This window comes from Montipora capricornis, chromosome 12, assembly GCF_036669925.1.
Source record: "Montipora capricornis isolate CH-2021 chromosome 12, ASM3666992v2, whole genome shotgun sequence".
NCBI classification, from domain to species: domain Eukaryota; kingdom Metazoa; phylum Cnidaria; class Anthozoa; order Scleractinia; family Acroporidae; genus Montipora; species Montipora capricornis.
Window position 1 is genome coordinate 6,542,666 of NC_090894.1, and position 24,000 is coordinate 6,566,665.

The 24,000-nt window shown below is 38.1% G+C and overlaps 1 protein-coding gene across 1 annotated transcript; it reads left to right on the forward strand.

Moving 5' to 3' along the window:
* Window positions 1-13,905: 13,905 nt before the first annotated feature.
* LOC138027539 (adenosine receptor A3-like) lies at window positions 13,906-15,175 on the forward strand. Its single transcript, XM_068875086.1, has one exon. The coding sequence runs from the start codon at window positions 14,045-14,047 to the stop codon at window positions 14,969-14,971; it is 927 nt and encodes a 308-aa protein (XP_068731187.1). The 5' UTR covers window positions 13,906-14,044; the 3' UTR covers window positions 14,972-15,175.
* Window positions 15,176-24,000: the final 8,825 nt, after the last annotated feature.

A 24,000-nucleotide genomic window follows, 5' to 3' on the forward strand; every position in this document is an offset into this window, starting at 1 on the left:
TAAAATAGTCCTTGTGACGGCTGTTGAAAAGAACTTCTTCTTCACTTCAAAGCCATATAATTTTTGGCGTCTCTTTTTCAGAAAACGTTGTCCTAGCTTTTGCACTTGCTGGTGACTTGCCAAAGGGGACAATTTCGCCCGCCATTTTGTCACAAGAACATTTCACTTTCCTCCCCTACTAAGTAGAAATTTGTCACAAAATACGTCATTTTCTTTTGCGATTGTCGCAGCGTTTTAAAACATGGTTGAAAATGCCGTACACGACAATCGTAAGCGAGTTGTAGGTTTGATTTACACGAAACAATTCGAGTCGTAGGCCTGTCGTAAGCTTGTCGCATACGACAAAATCGTACCGTGTAAATCGGCCTTAAGAGTCGCTCGTGGCGATAGCCGAGAGCGACCCTAACTTCTTGAGTGCTTAGCAAACTCCCAAGTGCATCCATAACTCAATATTGCACGCTGAGCCGTTTACCATTTCTTTTATAACATAATCGTTTACACCACTCCTGCGTTTTTCGCGTGTATTTGCATAAATCAAGTTTGGTCAAAAGTCAATGTCAACGCAACTTTGCTTTCTAAAAACAACTATGAATTAACAAGACGAAATGATCAACAAACAGTTTTCCCAGTCAAAATTTTATTGGAATCAACAATAATTTCCTCTTAGGAGAGAAAGCATTTTGATTTTCTTGCTAGCGTCGACACAAACACGCTGTCTTTGCACATGCTTCGCCTCTGTTGAAAGCGATCAACCTATCGCAAACAGCACGACTTTTCCATGCCAAAAAAGCAACATTACACTATTTTAGCACACATGGCCGATGAAATAAATCTCAAAAAGAAAATTGACATTCCAAAACACCCTTGATCGTCCTGTAGCATGTTCGCTGGTCTCATAAAATCCATTTCAGTAACGCGATTCGGCTTCAATATTTGAGCAGAGTTCAGATTGTGTTTTGGAAATCAAACACGAAATGCTCTTTGTCGCTTTAAGACCTTCAATCCTCCTTTTCCACTTCTGATTAATCTTTAGGGCTATATTTTTCTATTTTGAGCTCTGTAAAGGTTCACCCCTATTCTGCGAGTAGGAAAATATGTCTTGAATAATTAAGACTGATGCACTAGTGACGGCATTTTCTTCTTTCCACAATCTCGGAAAGTTAGACCGCACGTCAGCTGTCGTCAGCAAGCGTGCACCCACGGGAACATGGTAAATGACCAAGTGGCCAATCAGAACGCGCGTTTTATCCAAGTTATGTTATAAAAGGTGCAGTTGCCGGCAACGTTTACGTTATAGGTTGAAATTAAACTCAGGCCCATTTAAATCAAACTAGGTAAATTTAAATCAAACTAGGTGAATTTAATTAACCTAGGTTATTTATCAACTGTTTGAAAAGAGATTTTCTTTATGGGATGTGGTTGAGAAAAAGGGGCACGGTTTTTTTTAGGGGGGTTGAAAACAAAACAAAACAAAAAAATCGCCTTTCCCTCCTCCCACTTTTCTCTCTACTCATTGGGTGAAGTTAAAGCTTCCAAAAAGCCAAAACCAAGAAAAATAACCCCTTTTATTGACGACAACGTTTACAACGATGCAGTGACGTAGTTAGAAACGCGCAATGAAGACAGCAAGGACAGAACAAATCTGACAAGTCAAGACGTAGCAATTATCAAAAGAAAAGGATGGAAACTGGAGGGTGGCAAAATATTATCCAAGAACGGAAAAGAACTTTTTCAAAAATGTCAACTACACCAAGTTCTTTGCCAAAGAATATTGCGCACAAAGGAAGAGACAAGATGGACAAGTATATCAAACGAAACTACGAATCAGTAGTATCCCAAGAAGGAATACAACTCTTTGTGTCACTCTGCTCGATGCACAAAGAACAAAAGTAGCTAAAAGTCGATCACCAGCAGGCAAAAACAGCCTGTGCTAGCCCCTATTCAAACAAGAGAATTCCTAACACATTTTCAAATGGACATAATGGACTTTAGAAACTTACCATTAACATGTTCATGTCGTTGCAAACACAATTGGATTCTCCACATGATTGATCATTTCACAACATATTCAAAAGAAGAAGAAGAAGAAGAAGAAGGAGAAGAAGAAGAAGAAGAAGAAGAAGAAGAAGAAGAAGAAGAAGAAGAAGAAGAAGAAGAAGAAGAAGAAGAAGAAGAAGAAGAAGAAGAAGAACCTAAACGTGCTTGTTATTTACTTAGCAAGTCAACAAAGGAGATAAGGACACCTCAACATGGAAAAGAAACACACAAAGAAAATACAACAACAAAATGACAACAAGCAAACCCAATGCAGTACCATTTCATTCCAAGTCAACAACTTTGTCAAAATTAATTAAGTGGACAAAAGTCCATTACAACCAAACACACCTCTTGGCGAAGTAATTGAAAAAGAACATGGATTTATGAAAGTTGTAACCAAATTTGGAATTATTAATACTTGGATTGCATGCACACCAAACAGACTACAAATTACTAAAGACATGAATGCGTTATTAGACACAGCTAAAACAATAAGTTTTAGTGCCGCATGCAAAAAGGCACTTGACCAGTGACACATGTACAAGAGGTGCAAAAACAAGGAAATCACTTCTCAAGTAATGACTGTTTAATAAAGGGACTACCAGAAAAAAAACTTTGAATTTGATTGTTGAAGTACTTATAACCACAAAGGGGATTTGTACTGAATTACATTTGTCTAAGTAACTGTACATCATTCAATAATCTACCTTCTAAAAAGTCAATTGTCTTTTTCCTTCCAAAAACCAGAAAAATAAATATAAAAGATGAAGGTCATTCTTATTAAACAAGGTTTTGTTTTTCTGCTGCTCTAAGATTAAAAAAAGGAGAATTAGTTATCATGCAAAGTATGCCTAACCTCAACCTTAATGCTAACCATTTAAAATCAGTGCTTAGACTTAATAACAACAAAAGGCGTTTTTACAGACTATTTCATGAAAAACGTACGCCAACTACATCTAATTACTGATTTACTTACCAATATACACGTACTTGCTAACAATCTATGGACTTTTTGTTGATGTTTCCTACTTTCAAATTCAACCTAGTTTAAAATTAAATTTACCTAGGTTGAAATCATTTCAACCTGAATTTCAAATTTACCTGTAACATTTATATTATAGAAAAACGAAATGAGACCCTAGAAACGTATCTACACTCATAACCAATAATATTAGTTCTTTCAACAGTATGCAGCCTAAAGATTTCGTATGAAAAGATGTTTAATCTATAAGTACATCATATTTAATGAATGTCTGAGTAAATCACATACTCACTTTGTGGAAAAGAATCAATAAAAGGAAAATTTAAGAAAATTGTCTCGTATCCTTTACCATGTGCCTTACCTTTTAAATTAAGTAAGTCACTGAGGTAATCTCCTCCGGACAGAAAGCGGTTGAGAGTTAAAAGATGTGAAGAGAAAGATTTCTCCTAGACCTGCATACTAACTGCCAATAAGTCATTCGAACTGCCTTTAGATAGCTGCCTGGCATTGAAGAGGCCGGGTCACGTGAATCTAAATTCGAGTGTTCATATTTAAGTTCGTGACTTGCAAAGGCGATTGCGAGTGGCAACTAAGTGAGTCTAAATAACCAGTGCACGGTAACAACATGACAGAAAATACAGCGTATGACTCTGCAGTGTACTGCACGGAAGAATTGTTGACTGCGGTGGGTTTACACAGCCAATTAATATGTCTTTCAGTCTTAAACATTATTCTAGCGATCACTGCCATTGTAGGAAACACTTTGATCCTGATTGCCCTTCAGAAGGAAACCTCCCTTAGTCCACCATCCAAAGTGTTGTTTCGCAGTTTGGCTTCAACTGATCTATGTGTTGGCATGATACAACCCCTTCATGTTGTCTACTGGCTGGCTGTGATGCACAAACGGTGGCAAATATGTCACTACATTTTCCTTTTGCAATCCGTATCTGGCACAATACTGATTGGAGTTTCACTGGCGAGCATAACCGCGATAAGCGTTGACAGACTTCTGGCTCTTTTGCTAGGAGTTGGGTACAGGCAAGTTGTGACTCTTAAGAGAATGTATCTAGCCGCTGTTGTCTTTTGGATTTATTCTTTTGTGGGCGCTGGAATTGGGTTTTACAGTCGCAGTGCATGGAGAATTTACGTATTCGTAAGTATACTAGTGTGCATGATTACGACTATTTGCTGCTACACAAGGATTTTTCTCAGACTACGTCATCATCAAACTCAAGTTCTAAGCAATGCTCAGGAACAAGCGAATCGAACAATTTCACTGAATATGGCACGATACAGGAAGTCAGTGTCCAGCGCAATGTGGGTGCAGTTGACATTGTTGTTTTGTTATTTGCCGTATATGGTTGTGGCACCTTTCGCGTATCCAGCCATTAGATCTAGACTGTCATCTCCTTTTTATGTTGTATTCTATGCATTGGTGACTTTATTGCTTGCCAATTCATCCTTAAACCCAATCGTGTACTGTTGGAAGATTAAAGAAGTGAGACGCGCAGTGAAAGACACTTTAACACAACTTCTTTTTTCGCAAAATTAGTATTTACGGAGAATCACGATGTTTTCGTGGTATAGTGTACTCCTTCAACTGAAAGATATGAAGTCATCGACTACATCATTTTCCTTTATCAGCTATGACTTATATCATGGTACTGAGCAAATTTTAACTGCTGCGCTTTGCTTACAGAATTTTCTCAGAAAGTGCATACACGTGGCAGCTGCAGGATGGTGATAGCTTGTTCCAGTGTTCTATTGTAGCCTTGTTTCAATTTTCTTCCTGTTTTGTCATTGGCTCTTTCAATTGTGTATTTTGGAAATTTTCGAAATATCACAGTGACGTTAATAACGTTTAGTATGAGTAATGAGAATGTTTCAAGATTAAACTTCAAGTTTAATTTCCTAACTCATTTTTAGAATTAATTTCCGGAGTGAAAATGGTGATAAAAAAAGAATAAAGACGTCACATCTCTGGTCACTTTTCGGCATATCGAAGTTAAAAATTTCGGAAAACGGAGTCTCTGATTGTAGATTTTAACGATTAATTGCGAGCTATCGTGGTTATATACAGCTCCCCATATATTTTGCCACTTTTCGGTTTGGTTTCGTTTTATTCCGGCTTTACGCAGCATCTCTAGAATCTATGTATCTTCCCTGATTAAATGTTTGTTTTGCCCGTAAACGCGGGAAATTGCAATTCTGACATACGAAGGAATGAATCAGCGCAGTACAATGACGGTGGGGTTAAGTGGAAAAATTATTAGCATCACCCAACTAATGGACTAATGCAAATCGTGCATTTTAATTGGATATGCTTCTACTGGACTATTACTAATATTCCTCGAGTAGCGAGGCGTGACCCTTTCTTTCGTTTTATTCCCAAATAAATATTTCTTCAACTTGCATTTGCTAAGTTTATTATTCGACTTCGCCTCATGGGCTAATTGTTAACTATGGCTATTTCAACAGTGGGAGCCGCGGTGGCCTCATGGTTAGTTCGCTCGACTCCGGATCGAGTGGTCCGGGTTCGGGTCCTGGCCATGGACATTATGTTGTGTTCTTTTCTGCAAGACACTTTACTCTCACGGTGCTTCTCTCCACCCAGGTGTTAAAATTGGTACCGGCGTAATGCTGGGGGTAACCCTGCGATGGACTAGCAATCCCATCCAGGGAGGAGTATAAATACTCCTAGTCGCTTCATGCTACGGAAACCGGAGATTAACGCCGGCCTGATGTGCCTTCCTAGGCTTGAAACAGACTTTACCTTTTTTTGAACAACCGTGTTCTACGGAAGCCAATAAGGGAAATCGCAAAACATTTGTCAAATCACAATTTTTATGACAAATCCGTGCTGAAGAGTTTTTTAAATCTGAAATACTCTTACAAATCCGATTAAAATAATTGGATTCACAAACAACTTTTTCTCAAAATTTTTTCTTCGAAAATAGTAACTGTCAACTTTATTCTCAATCTAAGAATTGCTGTGAAATACAAAAAAATATTTCGAAGTCGCAAATAATTTTTTGTCACGTGATAATTGCGCCAGCAGTCAGCAAGCATTACACGCCTATCGGTGGAGTTTCGTGAGGAAGGAGTTTACAATGGAAAGCACGATGGTTCCCCGGGCTGGTTCAGTTTGCCATAATTGGGAACAACGAGGTATTCTGGCGTGGGTGTGAAACACTCAAGAGATATGAGCACATGTTAAGTAGCGTTTGGCCCCGATGAGAAGTATGATCGACGTTGAAGCTTCCTAGCTTTTCAAAGTGCGAATGCATCTGGGTCCAACTTTTGTAAAAAACGCATGGCCATGTCTCGAGGAACAGTAAAGCTTGTCCTAGCTTATTCCATGATATCCAAGAAGTGATGAAGGGCCGTCAATTTGACGTTTGATTATTTCTCGAACAGAGTGCTCTGAATTATGAACTAGGAGGTTTCTACTTTGCAACTCATATAAACTAACTTAGACTTTTCTTCAAAGTTCTCCCGTTCATAGAAATCCCATGGTCTTCTAGTAAAAAGTGAATAATGGTCTCATAACCAAAATCCTCTTTCAAAGTAATTTTGATTTTAATAATTGGATATCTCCTCTGTCGAATTGCACAGCACTCTTTCTTTCTCACGACTCTTTAGTGTTCCACACCCAGGGCAGAATACTACGTTGTTGCCAAATTCTACTCCATGTTTTTGGCAGATTGTAATAGGCCATTTCCGAGTTACTGTTTGTCTCTGGTTCAAAACGAGTCTTGGTGCTAATAAAACCATTCAAATGATAAAGAATTTGATTTGCATTAAAATACTCCACTCATTTCCATTTGAATGGTTGTGCACCAGAACTTGCTTTGCAACTGAGGCAAACAGCAATTCGAGGTTTGTAGCTGCTCAATCATACAAAACATAGCGACTCGTTTTATGTTTTAAGTTCTCCAGAACTGATAAAATGTATGAATTTTTCTCGAGAATTGGTGAACTCTATTCCTTATTCGATTAAACTACTTAAACGTCCGTCCTTTCGTAAAAAGATAAAGGAATTATTACTAAACTTCTTGCGGTCAGAAGATGATTATGTCGAAGTGTCCCGTCTTATTAAGCTATTTAATACTTTAGGTTAGCCTCTTGTCATAATCTTGATTCACTTGCTTTGTTTTATGTTAGTTTATTCTATTTACTGTATAGTAATGTCTTCACTGTTATTTACTCCATCTATAAATAAACCTTGTACTTGTAATATGTCTTCAGTTTTCCCCGCCTCGATTAGTTTATTAGATATTTGCGGGGGGAAAGTAATGTAATTACTTGTATTTCTAATTTTCAATAAAATTTGTTTTGTGTTGTTTGTTATATTCATCTGTTCGGATGTTCTAGAGGAACTTCAAAGCTGTAGAAATCTCTAGGTGGCTTTTTTTTCCTCGTCCGAAAGTTCTAGTAAATGTGACAGGTCTGATCGAGAACTTTACATTAAGTAATCTTACCCCTTTCAGAGTTTGACTCACGAGGGAACCTCTCGCACGAAGAAAATGATCTGGGGCCCGTTTTTCGAGAGTCGGTCAAGAAACATTTCGGGAGTATTTCGGGATCACTGTGTCTCTCTCTAGAGAGGTTTGAGGGTTTGTCTCTTTTGGCCAGTCTTGTAAATCTGTTGAAAGACCAGCTTTTTAAAATGGTTAGATCTTAGTTTCACAATCGGCTTTTCGGTCCCAAAACTCCATTAGCGGAACTGCCAACCGCTTGTTTTAAAGTGCTGATTTTTCAATATGTCTTAAAGATAGCTAAAATCAAAATGATAGTACAAATCTCCCTCTTAACGAACTTTGGATTCAGGGGGAATTTTGGCACCTGAAGAGTTTCGGGGCCCTGGATTTTTAGAAACGATTCAGTGTTGTATGCTTACTTTTAATTACAAATAACCAAATCTTCGTTATATCGTCCATTACCATTGCTCAAAATATCCACTTTTTCAGCTTATAATTACGCCGATCAGCTAGATTAAGGCATTTCGTCCAGCGAATCCCGGCAGTGTTATTTTCCACTATTGCTCCCTTAAAAACTCCAATATTCTGTGAAACGGAACTGGTTACACTATCACTGGAACTGACACCATGATTAATGAACATTGTTAAATTCTCAACCGCGGTTAATGCATTTAATGCAGGACGCACTGTCGGCTTCCATTGATACCAGTTTCGTATAACTGAAGGAACTACCGACGTAAATAAAGTGACTTAACCTTTACCCAGTTTACCTTTAATTTAGAATGTTTGAATTGGTTTTATGAAAGAGAAACTCACGGTTCTCCTGCTGTGCCGACAAAGATTCTTTGCATAGGTTTAAAATACCATGTTTTTATTACGCCTTATTCTGCGGTGACAAGAACTCTCGGTATGTATGAATTGGCGGCGTTGCTTTAATTAAGCCTGCACTTCTTTTACTTGATGCAGTGTTCAAGTGTTAGGGTTTAACATCCCTATCCGAGAGGAAAAATGAGTTTAACCATTTGCCGACGACATTACAAAGCCAGCACTTTCTCCTCAGTTATTTAAAGACCCTGAGTACTTGTTGATCCCGTCAAAATTTTGATCCCTCGCGCTCTCCCGCACGGCAACCCCGTTGCGAAGAGATCTTGGGAACGAGATTGTCCCGCATGGTGTAGTCCTATTCTCAACCAACTGAGCCAACCAGTCAGCGGTTTTGAGTTCAGAAATATTGCCAGTACTACAGCCTCAGATTGTTCGGTTTTCATTTCATTAAGTTTTACTAACTAACTAACAAACTAACTAACTAACAAACTAACTAACTTACCTACTTACCAACTTACTTACCAACTAACCAACTCACTAACTACCTAACTAGCTAACTAACTAACTTACTAACTAACTGACAAACTAAGTAACTAACTAAGTAACTAACTTAATTAACTTAATAACTAACTAAGTAACTAACTAACTTACTAACTAACTTACGAAGTAACTAACTATCTAACTAACTATCGAACTAACTAAGTAACTAGCTAACTTAATAACTAACTAACCAACTAACTAACTAACTAACCAACTAACTAACTAACTAACTAACTTACTTAATGACAACGCCTTTACTTTCATGCTGATAATAGTGCTTTCATTAATACTATAAAAATAAATCTAACGTCGCGCTTGTTAAGTACTGTTGATTTTAAGCAGCTTATATGATTCTGTACAACTAAGGGCGCGTTCAATTGACCCTATTCCGGAATACGAATACGTGGAGTGATGATTAAAACGGTATGTTTGACGCGTTTCGAAGCAGCAAGGATAATAAAAATATGTTTAGAATAGCATTTTAGCAGATGTTTCACATTTTTAGTTTGAATCTCCGTAAAAGCAAAGGATTCCTAACTTATATTCCATGTATTCCTATTCCGGAATATGGTCAATCGAACGCACCCTAAGACTGCTCGTTTTTATCGAACAGCGAATTGTTTAAGGCAGAAGAAACGCCATCTCCTTGAATCTTTAATAGATGACCCTATTCGGGGAGTTGTAAATACATAAACATACATTTATATGTACGTAGACCGCCGGCTTCATCGGTTTTCTTTTTTACTTAATTTTGAATTATACGCATGTATTTGGCAACGCGGCGTCTGGAGGTTGTATTTTCTTCTCTTTCACGACAGTTTGGCATACGATTAATCGTTAGCATGCTTTCGTCGCGACTTGCATCCCGTTTCCTTGGTCTCCACTAAGCATGCCTGGAATAATTTGGCGACCAAATAAGACAACTGGAAAAAAAAATAATAATAACGGCTTCCAGTTTTAAGACTCGAGTCCGGCCTAACTCCAGTCCTTATCATGAGGAGTCCTGGTTCGAGTCTTGGCTCGAGTCCTGGCATTGAAATTAGTTTATCTTTCTAAAATACATCATTGAAAATTAACAACATCATGCTAATTATACAGGTATCTAATGCATAATTAACTATCTGTAAAACTATCTAATTTTGAAATGATAAATGCGGGATTAAAAATTATCTTTCCTGACGGGAAAACGTTTTTAATTCCGTAATTAAGGCTTGACAAGTTTCTCATTTCAGGTATATAACAATTTGATTCTGAATTAAAAAGATTGTTTGAATGTACATTTGTTGTGTTGGTAAAAAACGTTTTCTTCTGGTAAGATTGGGAAAGATTATTATGTATTTTGTACATGCTAATGGCTAGCTGTGTGTTCTAACCATTACCAGCCAAGCTCATCCAACAATACCTTTGATCGTACCCATAATTTGAACAATTGTAAATTCTAGCTGTCCTATTTTTGCATCAAGTCGTTCGCTGTTGACCGTTCCGAGAAAAGAAAAGAAGCTAAATCAATCATGTTTTTCAGCGTTTAATTAGCGCCGACTGCATGGATTTGCTTCGCTTTTCGCTATTTGCGCCTCTTCTGAAGGAAATAGGCCGTCTCCAAAATTTAATACTCCAGATCTCTGTTAAAAGCGAACTCAAGTGTTTCGCGTTCAGCATTGAGGTGAGATGGTACTTAGTTTCACTTTGCATATGAATGAAAATCAATCTTTGTAAGACTTTTCACTTATACTCCATTAAAAAAGCTGGCTGAAAATTTAGAAAGGGCTTCCTACATTGCCATTTCTACAGAATTATTTGACAGCACCACTGTAGTTTCAACTTTCTTGCCATTTGAACATGATTCTCATTCCATTTTAAATCGCTCACGTACCTGTCCACAATATACTCGAGCGCCAAGGCGCTTATTCAATATTTCGCCGGATCTCAAGTGGGGAGTTTGTGTTAACAAGAAAGCAGAAAAATGTTGAAGATGTTACTTTATGTGTGTCTTTTAGGCGCAAAAGCCTTAATTAAATCTTGCACCGATATTCCATGATGTAGCGCTAGTGTTCCTTTGCTTTCCGAAAAGGCATTTATTCGTTAGGCGCGAAAAATTCGGCAACGACGCTTAGTCGAATACAAGTGTGACTGAAAAACGTGTTAATTTTCTTTCTTAGTTTTTGTAAACGTCACTCCTATATAGCGCTCTCACACAAGTCATTTGACACTTAACGTACTGACGCACTGTAAAAGGCACTTTGGGTTTGCTTTCTGACAATCAACCATCGACAATTATAGAGCTCTTTCTAGCAATTCATGTAAATAAAATACGTCGGTACTTTTATTGTGAAACATGCTTTTTGCTTTTTCGTCATGTCCAAGATATACAAATGTAGTCGGGCGCTGTTACTCCTACACGGGAGAATTTAATCCGAAGTTTCAAGGGCATCCGAACGGTCTTCAGCCTGACTGAGTTAAACAAATATTTTAATAATTATTTTATGGTGGAACATTTCTTTCAAAAATTGTAAGAATTTCACAATGGATAATTATGTGGCTAGCCTTACATACGTATGTTTCATCCCTGCCAAGGCACTCATGAGAGACCTTTCGGCTAACTCGTCAAACATCGCGTTTGAAGTCCCGCTAGCGTCAAAATAATGGTGGCAATCTGGCCTTATATCACATAAGGATTCCCAATTGCGTAATCTGCCAATTAACAGCTTGCTAGCTGGAGTTAAAGGTAAACGTTGCCTGGAATTTCTTTTCATGAATGTATCCCCTTGGTATATTGAAAATCTTTATAGTGTTTTGGATGATTTATCAGCTAATGTTAAGCACCGGGAAAGCAGCTTCAACATCCGTTCGATTTTATTGAACAGCGATTTTGAAACCGATTGTCCCCCTCCCCTCGGGGTAAAAGCGTGAAAACTATGCTTCAACAATCATTTAACATTCCTTTTGTCATCAAAAGGGAGAAAAAGAAATACGAAAGAAACAATGTTTTAAGAAAAGGCCGCAGCGCATGCTTTAAACAACTGTAACTGAAGCTTAAGTCTGGACATTCTGAGTTTGCTATTTCTCCTTATTAGAAAATTAACACCATAATTCAACAAGTTCCTAGTACGTGATTTAATAAGCTTCTGTCAGAAGGACTTAATATTCGCATCTACTCTACGAAATGCCGCCGAGAGTGCTTTAACAACATTAACTGAAAAATTTACTGATCTAAGTCTCTTTCTCGAAGATTGATTTATGCTTTACGGTATCGATGTTTCCCCAATCCAAAATCTAACTCTGCCTTGATGGAGGGTAATGGGGTATGAGGGGTCCAAATGGGCGAAGGGGGTACTAAATCCGTTTAGTCCCCCGAGGGTACTGGGAGTCCAAATTCGCTAAGACATACACCGGGTCTCTCATGAAGCTTTGTTGTGTTGAAACCGTTCGTGCACCCCAACAGTCAACATTGTTCAACATCGTTCGACAAAATCGAATGGGATGTTGAAGCAAATGTTGAAGCCATTTGCCAGGGCCTTAATTAACAAATGGTGAACGCGGGAGTCTGCTAAGCACGAGAGAAGCGTGAAGGCTCGTTTACACAGAGCGATTTTATCGCGCGACAAGAGCTGCGATAAAATCGGAGCAAACGTGCACTCAAATTCGAGCATGTTCGAATTGGGGCGACAAGGCTACGATCTGTCGCGCTACAAATCGCAGTAAAAAAGGGCCGGCTGTTTACACGTGTGATTTGCTGTCGCCGTAAAATCGCCGTTCGATCGCAGCTCTTGTCGCGCGATAAAATCGCTCTGTATAAACGAGCCTTAAGAGTCGCTCGAGGCGATAGCCGAGATCGTTTCTAGTTTCTTGAGTTCTTAGCAAACTCCCAAGTGCATCCATAACTCAATATTGCACGCTGAGCCGTTTACCATTTGGTTTATAACATTATCGTTGACACTACTCCTGCATTTTTCGCGTGTATTTGAATAAATCAAGTTTGGTCAAAAGTCAATGTCAACACAACTTTGCTTTCTAAAAACAACTATGAATTAACAAGACAAAATGATCAACAATCAGTTTTCCCAGTCAAAATTTTATTGGAATCAACGACAATTTGCTCTTAGGAGAGAAAACATTTTGATTTTCTTGCTAGCGTCGACACAAACACGCTGTCTTTGCACACGCTTCGCCTCTGTTGAAAGCGATCAACCTATCGCAAACAGCGCGACTTTTCCAAGCCAAAAAAGCAACATTACACTATTTTAGCACACATGGCCGATGAAATAAATCTCAAAAAGAAAATGGACATTCCAAAACACCATTTACCTTCCTGTAGCATCTTCCCTGGTCTCATAAAATCCATTTCAATACCGCGATTCTGCTTCAATAGTTCAGATCAAACACGAAATGCTCTTTGTCGCCTTAAGACCTTCAATCCTCCTTTTCCACTGCTGATTAATCCTTAGGGCTATATTTTTCTATTTTGAGCTCTGTAAAGGTTCACCCCTATTCTACGAGGAGGAAAATATGTCTTGAACAATTAAGACTGATGCGCTAGAGACGGCATTTTCTTCTTTCCACAATCTCGGAAAGTTAGACCGCACGTCAGCTGTCGTCAGCGAGCGTGCACCCACGGGAAAATGGTAAATGACCAATTGGCCAATCAGAACGCGCGTGTTCTCCAAGTTATGTTATAAAAGGTGCAGTGGCCGGCAACGTTTATATTATAGAAAAACGAAATGAGACCCTAGAAACGTATCTACACTTATAACCAATAGTTCTTTCAACAGTATGCGGCCTAAAGGTTTCGTATGGAAAGATGTTTAATCTATAAGCACATCATATTTAATGAATGTCTAAGTACATCATATACTTACTTTGTGGAAAAGAATAAAAAAATAAAGGAAAATTTAAGAAAATTGTCTCGTATCCCTTATCATGTCCCTTACCTTTTACATTAATTAAGTCAGTGAGGTAATGTCCTGCCGACAGAAAGCGGTTGAAAGTTAAAAGATGTGAAGAGAGAGATTTCCCCTAGACCTACATACTAACTGCCAATAAGTCATTCGAACTTCCTTTATATAGCTGCCTCGCATTGAAGAGGCCCGGTCACGTGAGTAAAAATTTAAGATCGTGACTTGTAAAGGCGATCGCGAGTTGCAACCAAAGTGAGTCTAAATAGCCAGCGCATTGTAACAACATGACAGAAAATACAGCGTATGACTCTGCAGTGTACTGCACGGAAGAATTGTTGACTGCGGTGGGTTTACACAGCCAATTGATATGTCTTTCGGTCTTAAACATTATTCTAGCGATCACTGCAATTGTAGGAAACACTTTGATCCTGATTGCCCTTCAGAAGGAAACCTCCATTCATCCACCATCCAAAGTGTTGTTTCGCAGTTTGGCTTCAACTGATCTATGTGTTGGCATGATACAACCCCTTCATGTTGTCTACTGGCTGGCTGTGATGCACAAACGGTGGCAAATATGTCACTACATTTTCCTTTTGCAATCCGTATCTGGCACAATATTGATTGGAGTTTCACTGGCGAGCATAACCGCGATAAGCGTTGACAGACTTCTGGCTCTTTTGCTAGGAGTTGGGTACAGGCAAGTTGTGACTCTTAAGCGAATGTATCTAGCCGCTGTTGTGTTTTGGATTTATTCTTTTGTGGGCGCTGGAATTGGGTTTTACAGTCGCGGTGCATGGAGAATTTACGCATCCGTAAGTATACTAGTGTGCATGATTACGACTATTTGCTGCTACACAAGGATTTTTCTCAGACTACGTCATCATCAAACTCAAGTTCTAAGCAATGCTCAGGAACAAGCGAATCGAACAATTTCACTGAATATAGCACGATACAGGAAGTCAGTGTCCAGCGCAATGTGGGTGCAGTTGACATTGTTGTTTTGTTATTTGCCGTATATGGTTGTGGCACCTTTCGCGTATCCAGCCATTAGATCTAGACTGTCATCTCCTTTTTATGTTGTATTGCATGCATTGGTGACTTTATTGCTTGCCAATTCATCCTTAAACCCAATCGTGTACTGTTGGAAGATTAAAGAAGTGAGACGCGCAGTAAAAGACACCTTAACACAGCTTCTTTTTTCGCAAAATTAGTATTTACGTAGAATCATGATGTTTTCGTGTTATAGTGTACTCCTTCAACTGAAAGATATGAAGTCATCGACTATATCTTTTTCCTTTATCAGCTATGACTTATATCATGATACTGAGCAAATTTTACTTGAACTGCTGCGCTTTGTTTATACAATTTACTCAGAAAGTGCGTACGCGTGGCAGCTGCAGGATGGTGATAGCTTGTTCCAGTGTTCTATTGTAGCCATTCTCTTTTATCATTGGCTATTTTAATTAAAACGCTAAAGTTTCACGTGAACAACCATGAATTGAGTTGCATTTAAAGTGGGAAAAAGTAATTAACTCCGACATGACCAGAAAAGGTTTAATTTGTTTCTTCTGTATTTTGGAAATCTTCGAAATATCACAGTGACGTTAATAACGTTTAGTATGAGTACTGAGAATGTTTCAAAATTAAACTTCAAGTTTAATTTCCTAACTTATTTTTAGAAGTAGTTTCCAGAAGGCAAATGGTGATTAAAAAAGCATGAAGACGTCATATCTCTGGTCACTTTTCAGCATATCGAAGTTAAAAATTTCGGAAAACGGAGTCTCTGATTGTAGATTCCCCAAATATTGTGCCACTTTTCGGTTTGGTTTCGTTTAATTCCGGCTTTATGTAGCATCTCTAGAATCTATGTATCTTCCCTGAATAAATGTTTAATTTGCTCGTCTTAATAGGGCCGTTTATACGAGAGAAAATAAGCCGCGGCTTACTCTGGCCGCTGCGTACAAAATACGGGAAAGCAACTATATATACCAGTGTAAACTCCCAGGCCAGGATAAGCCGCGGCTTTAGAAAGCCGTGAACGTAGTTTCTGTCTCTCGTATAAACGGCCCTGTTAAGCTATTTAATACTTTAGGTTAGCCTCTTGTCATAATCTTTATTCACTTGCTTTGTTTTATGTTACTTTATTCTATTTACCGTATAGTAATGTCTTCACTGTTATTTAGTCCATCTATAGATAAACCATGTACTTGTAATATGTCCTCAGTTCTCCCCGCTTCGATTAGTTTATAAGCTATTTGCGGGGGGAAAGTAATATAATTACTTATATTTCTAATTTTCAATAAAATTTGTTGCTTGTTGTTTGTTATATTCATCTGTTCGTATGTTCTAGGGGAACCTCAGAGCTGTAGAAATCTCTAGGTGGCGTTTTTTTCCCGTCCGAAAGTTCTAGTAAATGTGACAGGTCTGATCGAGAACTTTAAATTACGTAATCTTACCCCTTTCAGAGTTTGACTCACGAGAGAACCTCTCCCACGAAGAAAATTATCTAGGGCCCGTTTTTTGAGAGCCGGACGTCCCGAAACATTTCGGGAGTATTTCGGGATCACTGTGTCTCTCTCTAGAGAGGTTTGAGAGTTTGTCTCTTCTGGTCAGTCTTGTAAATCTGTTGAAAGACCAGCTTTCTAAAATGGTTAGATCTTAGTTTCACAATCGGAACAAGGACCTACCGACGTAAATAAAGTGACTTAACCTTTACCCAGTTTACCTTTGATTAAGAATGTTTGAACTGGTTTTATGAAAGAGAAACTCACGGTTCCCCTGCTGGGCCGACAAAGATTCTTTGCATGGGTTTAAAATACCATGTTTTTATTACGCCTTATTCTGCGGTGACAAGAACTCTCGGTATGTATGAATTGGCGGCGTTGCTTTAATTAAGCCTGCACTTCTTTTACTTGATGCAGTGTTCGAGTGTTAGGGTTTAACATCCCTATCCGAGAGGAAAAAAGAGTTTAACCATTTGCCGATGACATTACCAAGCCAGCACTTTCTCCTCAGTTATTTAAAGACCCTGAGTACGTGTTGATCCCGTCAAAATTTTGATCACTCGCGCTCTCCCGCACGGCAACCTCGTTGCGAAGAGATCTTGGGAACGAGGTTGTCCCGCACGGTGTAGGCCTATTTTCAACCAACTGAGCCCACCAGTGAGCGGTTTTGAGTTCAGAAATCTTGCCAGTACTACAGCCTCAGATTGTTCGGTTTTTTTGGAATCATTTCGTTAGGTTTTACTAACTAACAAACAAACTAACTAACTAACTAAGTAACTAACCAACTAACTAACTTACCTACTTACTAACGTACTTACCAACTAACCAACTTACTAACTAGCTAACTAGCTAACTAACTTACTTACTAACTAACTAACAAATTAAGTAACTAACTAAGTAACTAACTAACTTACTTAGTAATTAACTAACTTAATAACTAGCTAAGTAACTAACTAACTTACTAACTTACTTACTAACTAACTTACGAAGTAACTAGCTATCTAACTAACTAACTATCTAACTAACTAACTAACTATCTAACGAACTAACTAACTAACTAAGTTACGTACTTACTTACTTACTTACTTACTTACTAACAAACTACCTAAAAAACTATCTAACTAACTTACTAACTAACTAATCAACTTACTATATTAATAAGTAACTAACTAACTAACTTACTTACTAAGTCACTAACGAACTTACTAACGAACGTACTAACTAACTAAGTTACAAACTAACTAACTGACTGACTGACTAACTAACTAACTAACGAACTTACTAACTAAGTAAGTTACAAACTAACTAAAATTTGGTTTTATCAACGGAGTTGATATTGTAAATTGGCCACCGTACAGAGATTCTAAAAGCTGACGTTTCGAGCGTTAGCCCTTCGTCAGAGCGAATCGAGGGATTATGGGTTACGTGTAGATTTTATAGTAGAGTAGGAGCTACGCTATTGGTGGTAACATGGCAACGTGAAATATAGGAATATATTAGTTAAATGAAAAGCGTTCGTTAATACCGTGAGGATTAAGGGTGCCGATTTGAAAGATGAATTTTTGTTCCAGATTCTTGCGGCTTTCCGTAGTACCTAGATGTAGGGAAAGGCCGCAGATAGCCATGTGTTTTTTGGAGTGGTTAGGCAGATTAAAATGGCGAGCGACTGGCTTAGATGCATCCTTGTCATTCTTTTTAACATCGTGAAGGTGTTCGCGGAATCGGTCACCTAGTCGTCTACCTGTCTCACCAATGTATAATTTATTGCATAAGGTGCAAGTTATGCAATAAATGACATTTGCGGAGGTACATGTGAAACGATCGGTGATCTTAACAGATCGCTTAGGTCCCGATATCTTGCTAGTGTTAACAATGAAAAGACAAGTTTTGCATCGTGAGTGCGCGCATTTGAACGAGCCGGGTTGCTCGTTAGTTTTGAGCGCGCTTCTAACTAAAAAGTTGCCTACGTTTTTGTCGCGTTTGAATGAAATAAGTGGTGGTTGCGAAAAGATTCTACCAGTCTCGGGATCATTTTGGAGTAATTTAAAATTACTAAGAATGATGCTTTTGACTGCGTGATTATGAGGATGGAAAGTGAGGGTGAATGGAATTCTGTCATTCTTATCTTTTTGTGTCGTTTGTAGTGATGACTGTCGATCAAATTGTTGGGCGCGATGATTGCCCGCTTTGACCACAGAGACAGGATAGCCAGGACGCTCGAAACGTCAGCTTTTAGAATCTCTGTACGGTGGCCAATTTACATTATCAACTCCGTTGATAAAACCAAATTTTTGTATACTACTTCCCCACCGACGCAGCACCACAGTTTCTTTAGAAACTACCCCTTCATTCATTTGTTTTACAAACTAACTAACTTACTTACTTACTCACTTACTTACTAACAAACTACCTAAAAAACTATCTAACTAACTTACTAACTTACTAACTAACTAATTAACTTACTATATGAATAACTAACTAACTAACTTACTAAGTCACTAACTTACTTACTGATCATGACGAACTTCCTAACTAAGTAAGTTACAAACTAACTTACTAACTATCTAACAAACTACTTACTTACTTACTTACTTACTTACTTACTTACTTACTTACTTACTTACTTACTTACTTACTAAGTCACCAACTAACTTACTTTCTAACGAAGTTACTAGTCATTCCTTTGTTTAGGTACACCAATGCCACCGTGACGTCACGTAAAAAAGATCAATGGCCGAAGGTAAGCTTGATTGTTTTTCTTAACGACAACGCCTTTACCTTCATGCTGATAATAGTGCTTTCATTAATGCTATAAAAATAAATCTAATGTCGCGCTTGTTAAGTACTGTTGATTTTAAGCAGCTTATACGATTCTGTACAACTAAGGGCGCGTTCGATTGACCCTATTCCGGAATAAGAATACATGGAGTGATGATTAAAACGGTATGTTTGACGCGTTTCGAAGCAGGAAGGTAAATAAAAATATGTTTAAAATAGCATTTTAGCAGATGTTTCACATTTTTAGTTTGAATCTCCGTAAAAGCGAAGGATTCCTAACTTATATTCCATTTATTCCTATTCCGGAATATGGTCAATCGAACGCACCCTAAGACTGCTCGTTTTTATCGAACAGCGAATTGTTCAAGGCAGAATCGCCATCTCCTTCAATCTTTAATAGATGACCCTATTCCGTGAGCTGTAAATACATACACCTACATTTATATGTACGTAGACCGCCGGCTTCATCGGTTTTCCTTTTGACTTAATTTTGAATTATATGAATATATTTGGCAACGCGGCGTCCGGAGGTTGTATTTTCTTCTCTTTCACGACAGTTTGGCACACGATTAATCATTAGCATGCTGTCATCGCAATTTTTATCCCGTTTCCTTGGTCTCCGCTAGGAATGCCTGGAATAATTTGGCCACCAAATAAGACAACTGGAAAAAAAAAAAAAAAAGAACGGTTTTCAGTTTTAAGACTTGAGTCCTAACTCCAGTCCTGATCATGAGAAGTCCTGGGTCGAGTCTTAGCTCGAATCCTGGCATTGACATTAGTTTATATCCCTAAAATACATCATTGAAATTTAACAACATCATGTTAATTATACAGGTATCTAATACATAATTAACTATCTGTAAAACTATCTAATTATGAAATGATAAATGCGCGATTAAAAATTATCTTTCCTGACGGAAAAACGTTTTTAATTCCGTAATTAAGGCTTGACAAGTTTCTCATTTCAGGGATATAACAATTTGATTCTGAATTACAAAGATTGTTTGAATGTACATTTGTTGTGTTGGTAAAAACGTTTTCTTCTGGTGAGATGGGGAAAGATTATTATGTATTTTGTACATGCTAATGACTAGCTGTATACGGCTTGTGTGTTCTAACCATTACCAGCCAATCTCATCCAACAATACCTTTGATCGTACCCATAATTTGAACAATTGTAAATTCTAGCTGTCCTATTTTTGCATCAAGCCGTTCGCTGTTGACCGTTCCAAGAAAAGAAAAGAAGCTAAATCAATCATGTTTTTCAGCGTTTAATTAGCGCCGACTGCATGCATTTGCTTCGCTTTTGGCTATTTGCGCCTCTTCTGAAGGAAATAGGCCGTCTCCAAAATTTAATACTCCAGATTTCTGTTAAAAGCAAACTCAAGTGTTTCGCGTTCAGCATTAAGGTGAGATGGTACTTAGTTTCACTTTGCATATGAAAGAAAATCAATCTTTGTAAGACTTTTCACTTATCCTCCATTAAAAAAGCCGGCTGAAAATTTAGAAAGGGCTTGCTGCATTGCCATATCTACAGAATTATTTGACAGCACCACTGTGGTTTCAACTTTTTGGCCACTTGAGCATGATTCTCATTCCATTTGAAATCGCTCACGTACCTGTCCACAATATACTTGAGCGCCAATGCGCTTATTCAATATTTCGCCGGATCTCAAATGGGGAGCTTATGTTAACAAGAAAGCAGAAAAATGTTGAAGATGTTACTTTATGTGTGTCTTTTAGGCGCAAAAGGCTTAATGAAATCTTGCACCGACACTCCTTGATGTAGCGCTAGTGTTCCTTTGCTTTCCGAAAAGGCATTTATTCGCTAGGCGCGAAAAATTCGGCAGCGACGCTTAGTCGAATACAAGTGTGACTGAAAAACGTGTTAATTTTCTTTCTTAGTTTTTGTAAACGTCACTCCTATATAGCGCTCTCACACAAGTCATTTGACATTTGACGTACTAACGCACTGTAAAAGGCACTTTGGGTTTGCCATCTGACAATCAACCATCGACAATTATAGAGCTCTTTCTAGAAATTCATGTAAATAAAATTCGTCGGTACTTTTATTGTGAAACATGCTTTTTGCTTTTTCGTCATGTCCAAGATATAGTCGGGCGCTGTTACTCTTACACGGAAGAATTTAACCCGAAGTTTCAAGGGCATCCGAACGGTCTTCTGCCTGACTGAGATTAAAAAATATTTCAATAAATATTTTACGGTAGAATATTTCTTTCGTACGTTTTCCAGCTGGAGTTAAACGTAAACGTTGCCTTCAAGAAGTTCCTAGTGCGTGATTTAATAAGCTTCTGTCAGAAAGGAGTTAAAATTCGCATCTACTTTACGAAATGCCGCCGCGAGTGCTTTAACAACTGAAAAATTATCTGATCTAAGTATTTTTCTCAAAGATTTATGCTTTATGGTATCGATCAGTTTCCTCAATCCAAAATCTAACTCTGCCTTGATGGGGGGTAATGGGGTAATGAGGGGTCCAAATGCGCGAAGGGGGAACTAAATCCATTTAGTCCCCCGGGGGTACCGGGAGTCCAAATTCGCTAAGACGTACACCGGGTCTCTCATGAAGCTTTGCTGTGTTGAAACCGTTCGTGCACCCCAACAGTCAATATTGTTCAACATCGTTCGACAAAATCGAATGGGATATTGAAGCAAATGTTGAACCCATTTGCCCAGGGCCTTATTAAATACAGTTTGGCGTTTGAATTTCCAATCCATGAATTGGCCTGTATTTACTTCGGCTAAAGAATCCTAACAGGTTCTATCCTCCGTAGCTTTCGAACATAAAACCAATAAAGATTGAACAAATTTGATCGATAATTCTGACTACCGCCGCAGTTTGCCAACATTCATCACAATTGGCGACCATCTTGAATATACTGGGTTTTTTGAGAGCCTTTTTTAAAAGAATGCTCAGAGTATGAGACGCTTTGAGAACATACCCAGGCTGATAGTCAGTTAAGAACAACTTTATTTTGCTCCTTTGTTTTTTGTTTTGTTTTTTTGTCATTGTGAGGCCATCTCTTTTCATTTTTCGTTTACCGTCGTCCGACCGACCCAAATTTCAGGCATTTTAAAAAAAGAAGTAATTACGAAGTTAAACGATTTTTCACTTTAAATAATTCTGTTAATATGATAAATGGGCCTAGTAACAACATAGAAAAAACTGGAATAAAAACAGGAACATTTTTTACAGAATATTGTGCATTATTTTCATCCAAATATGTAAATATTAACTTTTGACGTCATCCTCATCAACCGACTTTTCTGCCATATTGATTTTGGGTTCATGTCTTGTTGTTTCCAGGCTCTAAAAAAGAAATGATGCTGAGGTACCAGACCTCCTATTCCGAGACTTCTTGTGATTTTGTTTTTTTTTTTTTTATCCGACCGACCGACCCAATATCAGGAAACGCATTCGACGGTAAACGAAAAAAAGGGGATGGCCTAAGCAGTATTCATATAGGTAAAAGAAATGTTCAACTGTAGTCTAACAAGACCATTATTTAACGCAAATACTTTGGGACATTTTTTAACATTATCAATATGGTTTGTAGTATACTACGCAGTTCTTCGAACATGTTAAGAACTTTTTCAGGCTCAAATCGCAAAAAACATAAGAACGTACAGCCTCGGCCTCAAAATTAGACGTTTTAAATAAAAAAAGAAATTTAATTAGCGAATTTAACGAAACAGGAGGCAGAACATTTCTTCGAGTTCAAACGTTTTTTCATCGTAGACATCAAACGGCTTTTTCTGTGAGAGATTCTCAAAACCAGTCTAAAGTTTAAACTGAAGTTCTCAATCTTTGATCATTTTAAACTTGAGCTTAATTAAACGCGCCGACTAATGCCGTTCAGGTCGAACAATATTGAACATAAAGCCAAAAGATTACGCTGGCTTGAGAAGCAAACCAAATCTTTTCAGGTCCCTTGCAGCTGTGTTGACATAGAAAGAAATGGTTAATGCAGGGCACGTATCTGAATGTAATTAATAGTTTCTGTAAAAAAAATATTTGTACGGAAGGTTGGAACTGGTAATGACCTAAAGTAAACTCTAAATCTGTTTCCCGAGCAAAATAATTATAATTATAATGGCTCAACTATGTTGCTATTCTTTGCTGCAAATTCGAACTTTGTCCCTGAATTTGAAATGTGCGGGATCTTAAATAAAGTGAAAGGAATGAATTTTAATAGGAAAATGAATTTTATTTTGTTTTCCAAATGGTGTATGAAGTAATAAGCTCGGCTCCGGAATGGCTTGTTTAAGTTATTTCAAAAAAAAAATTGCAAATCCCAAGAAATGCAGCTGGTATTGATCTTGAAAATTACTGAAGCAGACACATTATACTACACCAGGTCAAGGTTGGAGCCTGTGCTAACAAGAATTACATAAACAGTTCAGTGCAGAAGACAGAGAGTGAAAATTGCGAACGCAAATGGACATGAAAAACCCAATCGAATTTCGAGGAAATGTGTAAATGGAGACAGTGTAGCTTAGTGGTTCAGCTGTTCGTTTTTCATTGACTGCGTAGGGTTCGACGGCTAAGAGAACGCCGCAAAGCAATTATAGCTTTTTTTAATTAAGGCCATCCCCTTATTTTCTCCGTTTAGCGTCGTCCGACCGACCCAAATTTTTGGCATTTTCAAAAAAAAAACCATTTTTATGTCGCATAGGAGTTTCGATGGTTGATCCTTTTTCCCACACTGTCTTAATTTTGCAACAACATCCACCAACTTTTCCGCCATATTGATTTTGGGTTCACGTCTTGTTGTTTTCTTGGCTCCACAGCTATGCAGCTATGATGCTGGGGTACCAGGCCTCCGATGCCGAGACTACTTGTGCATTTTTTTTAGGTTTTTTTTTTTCAATCTGACCTACCGACACGTGCGTTGTGCTTTCGGTACATTTCTTATCCGTTCTCGTCCTGACAACGACGT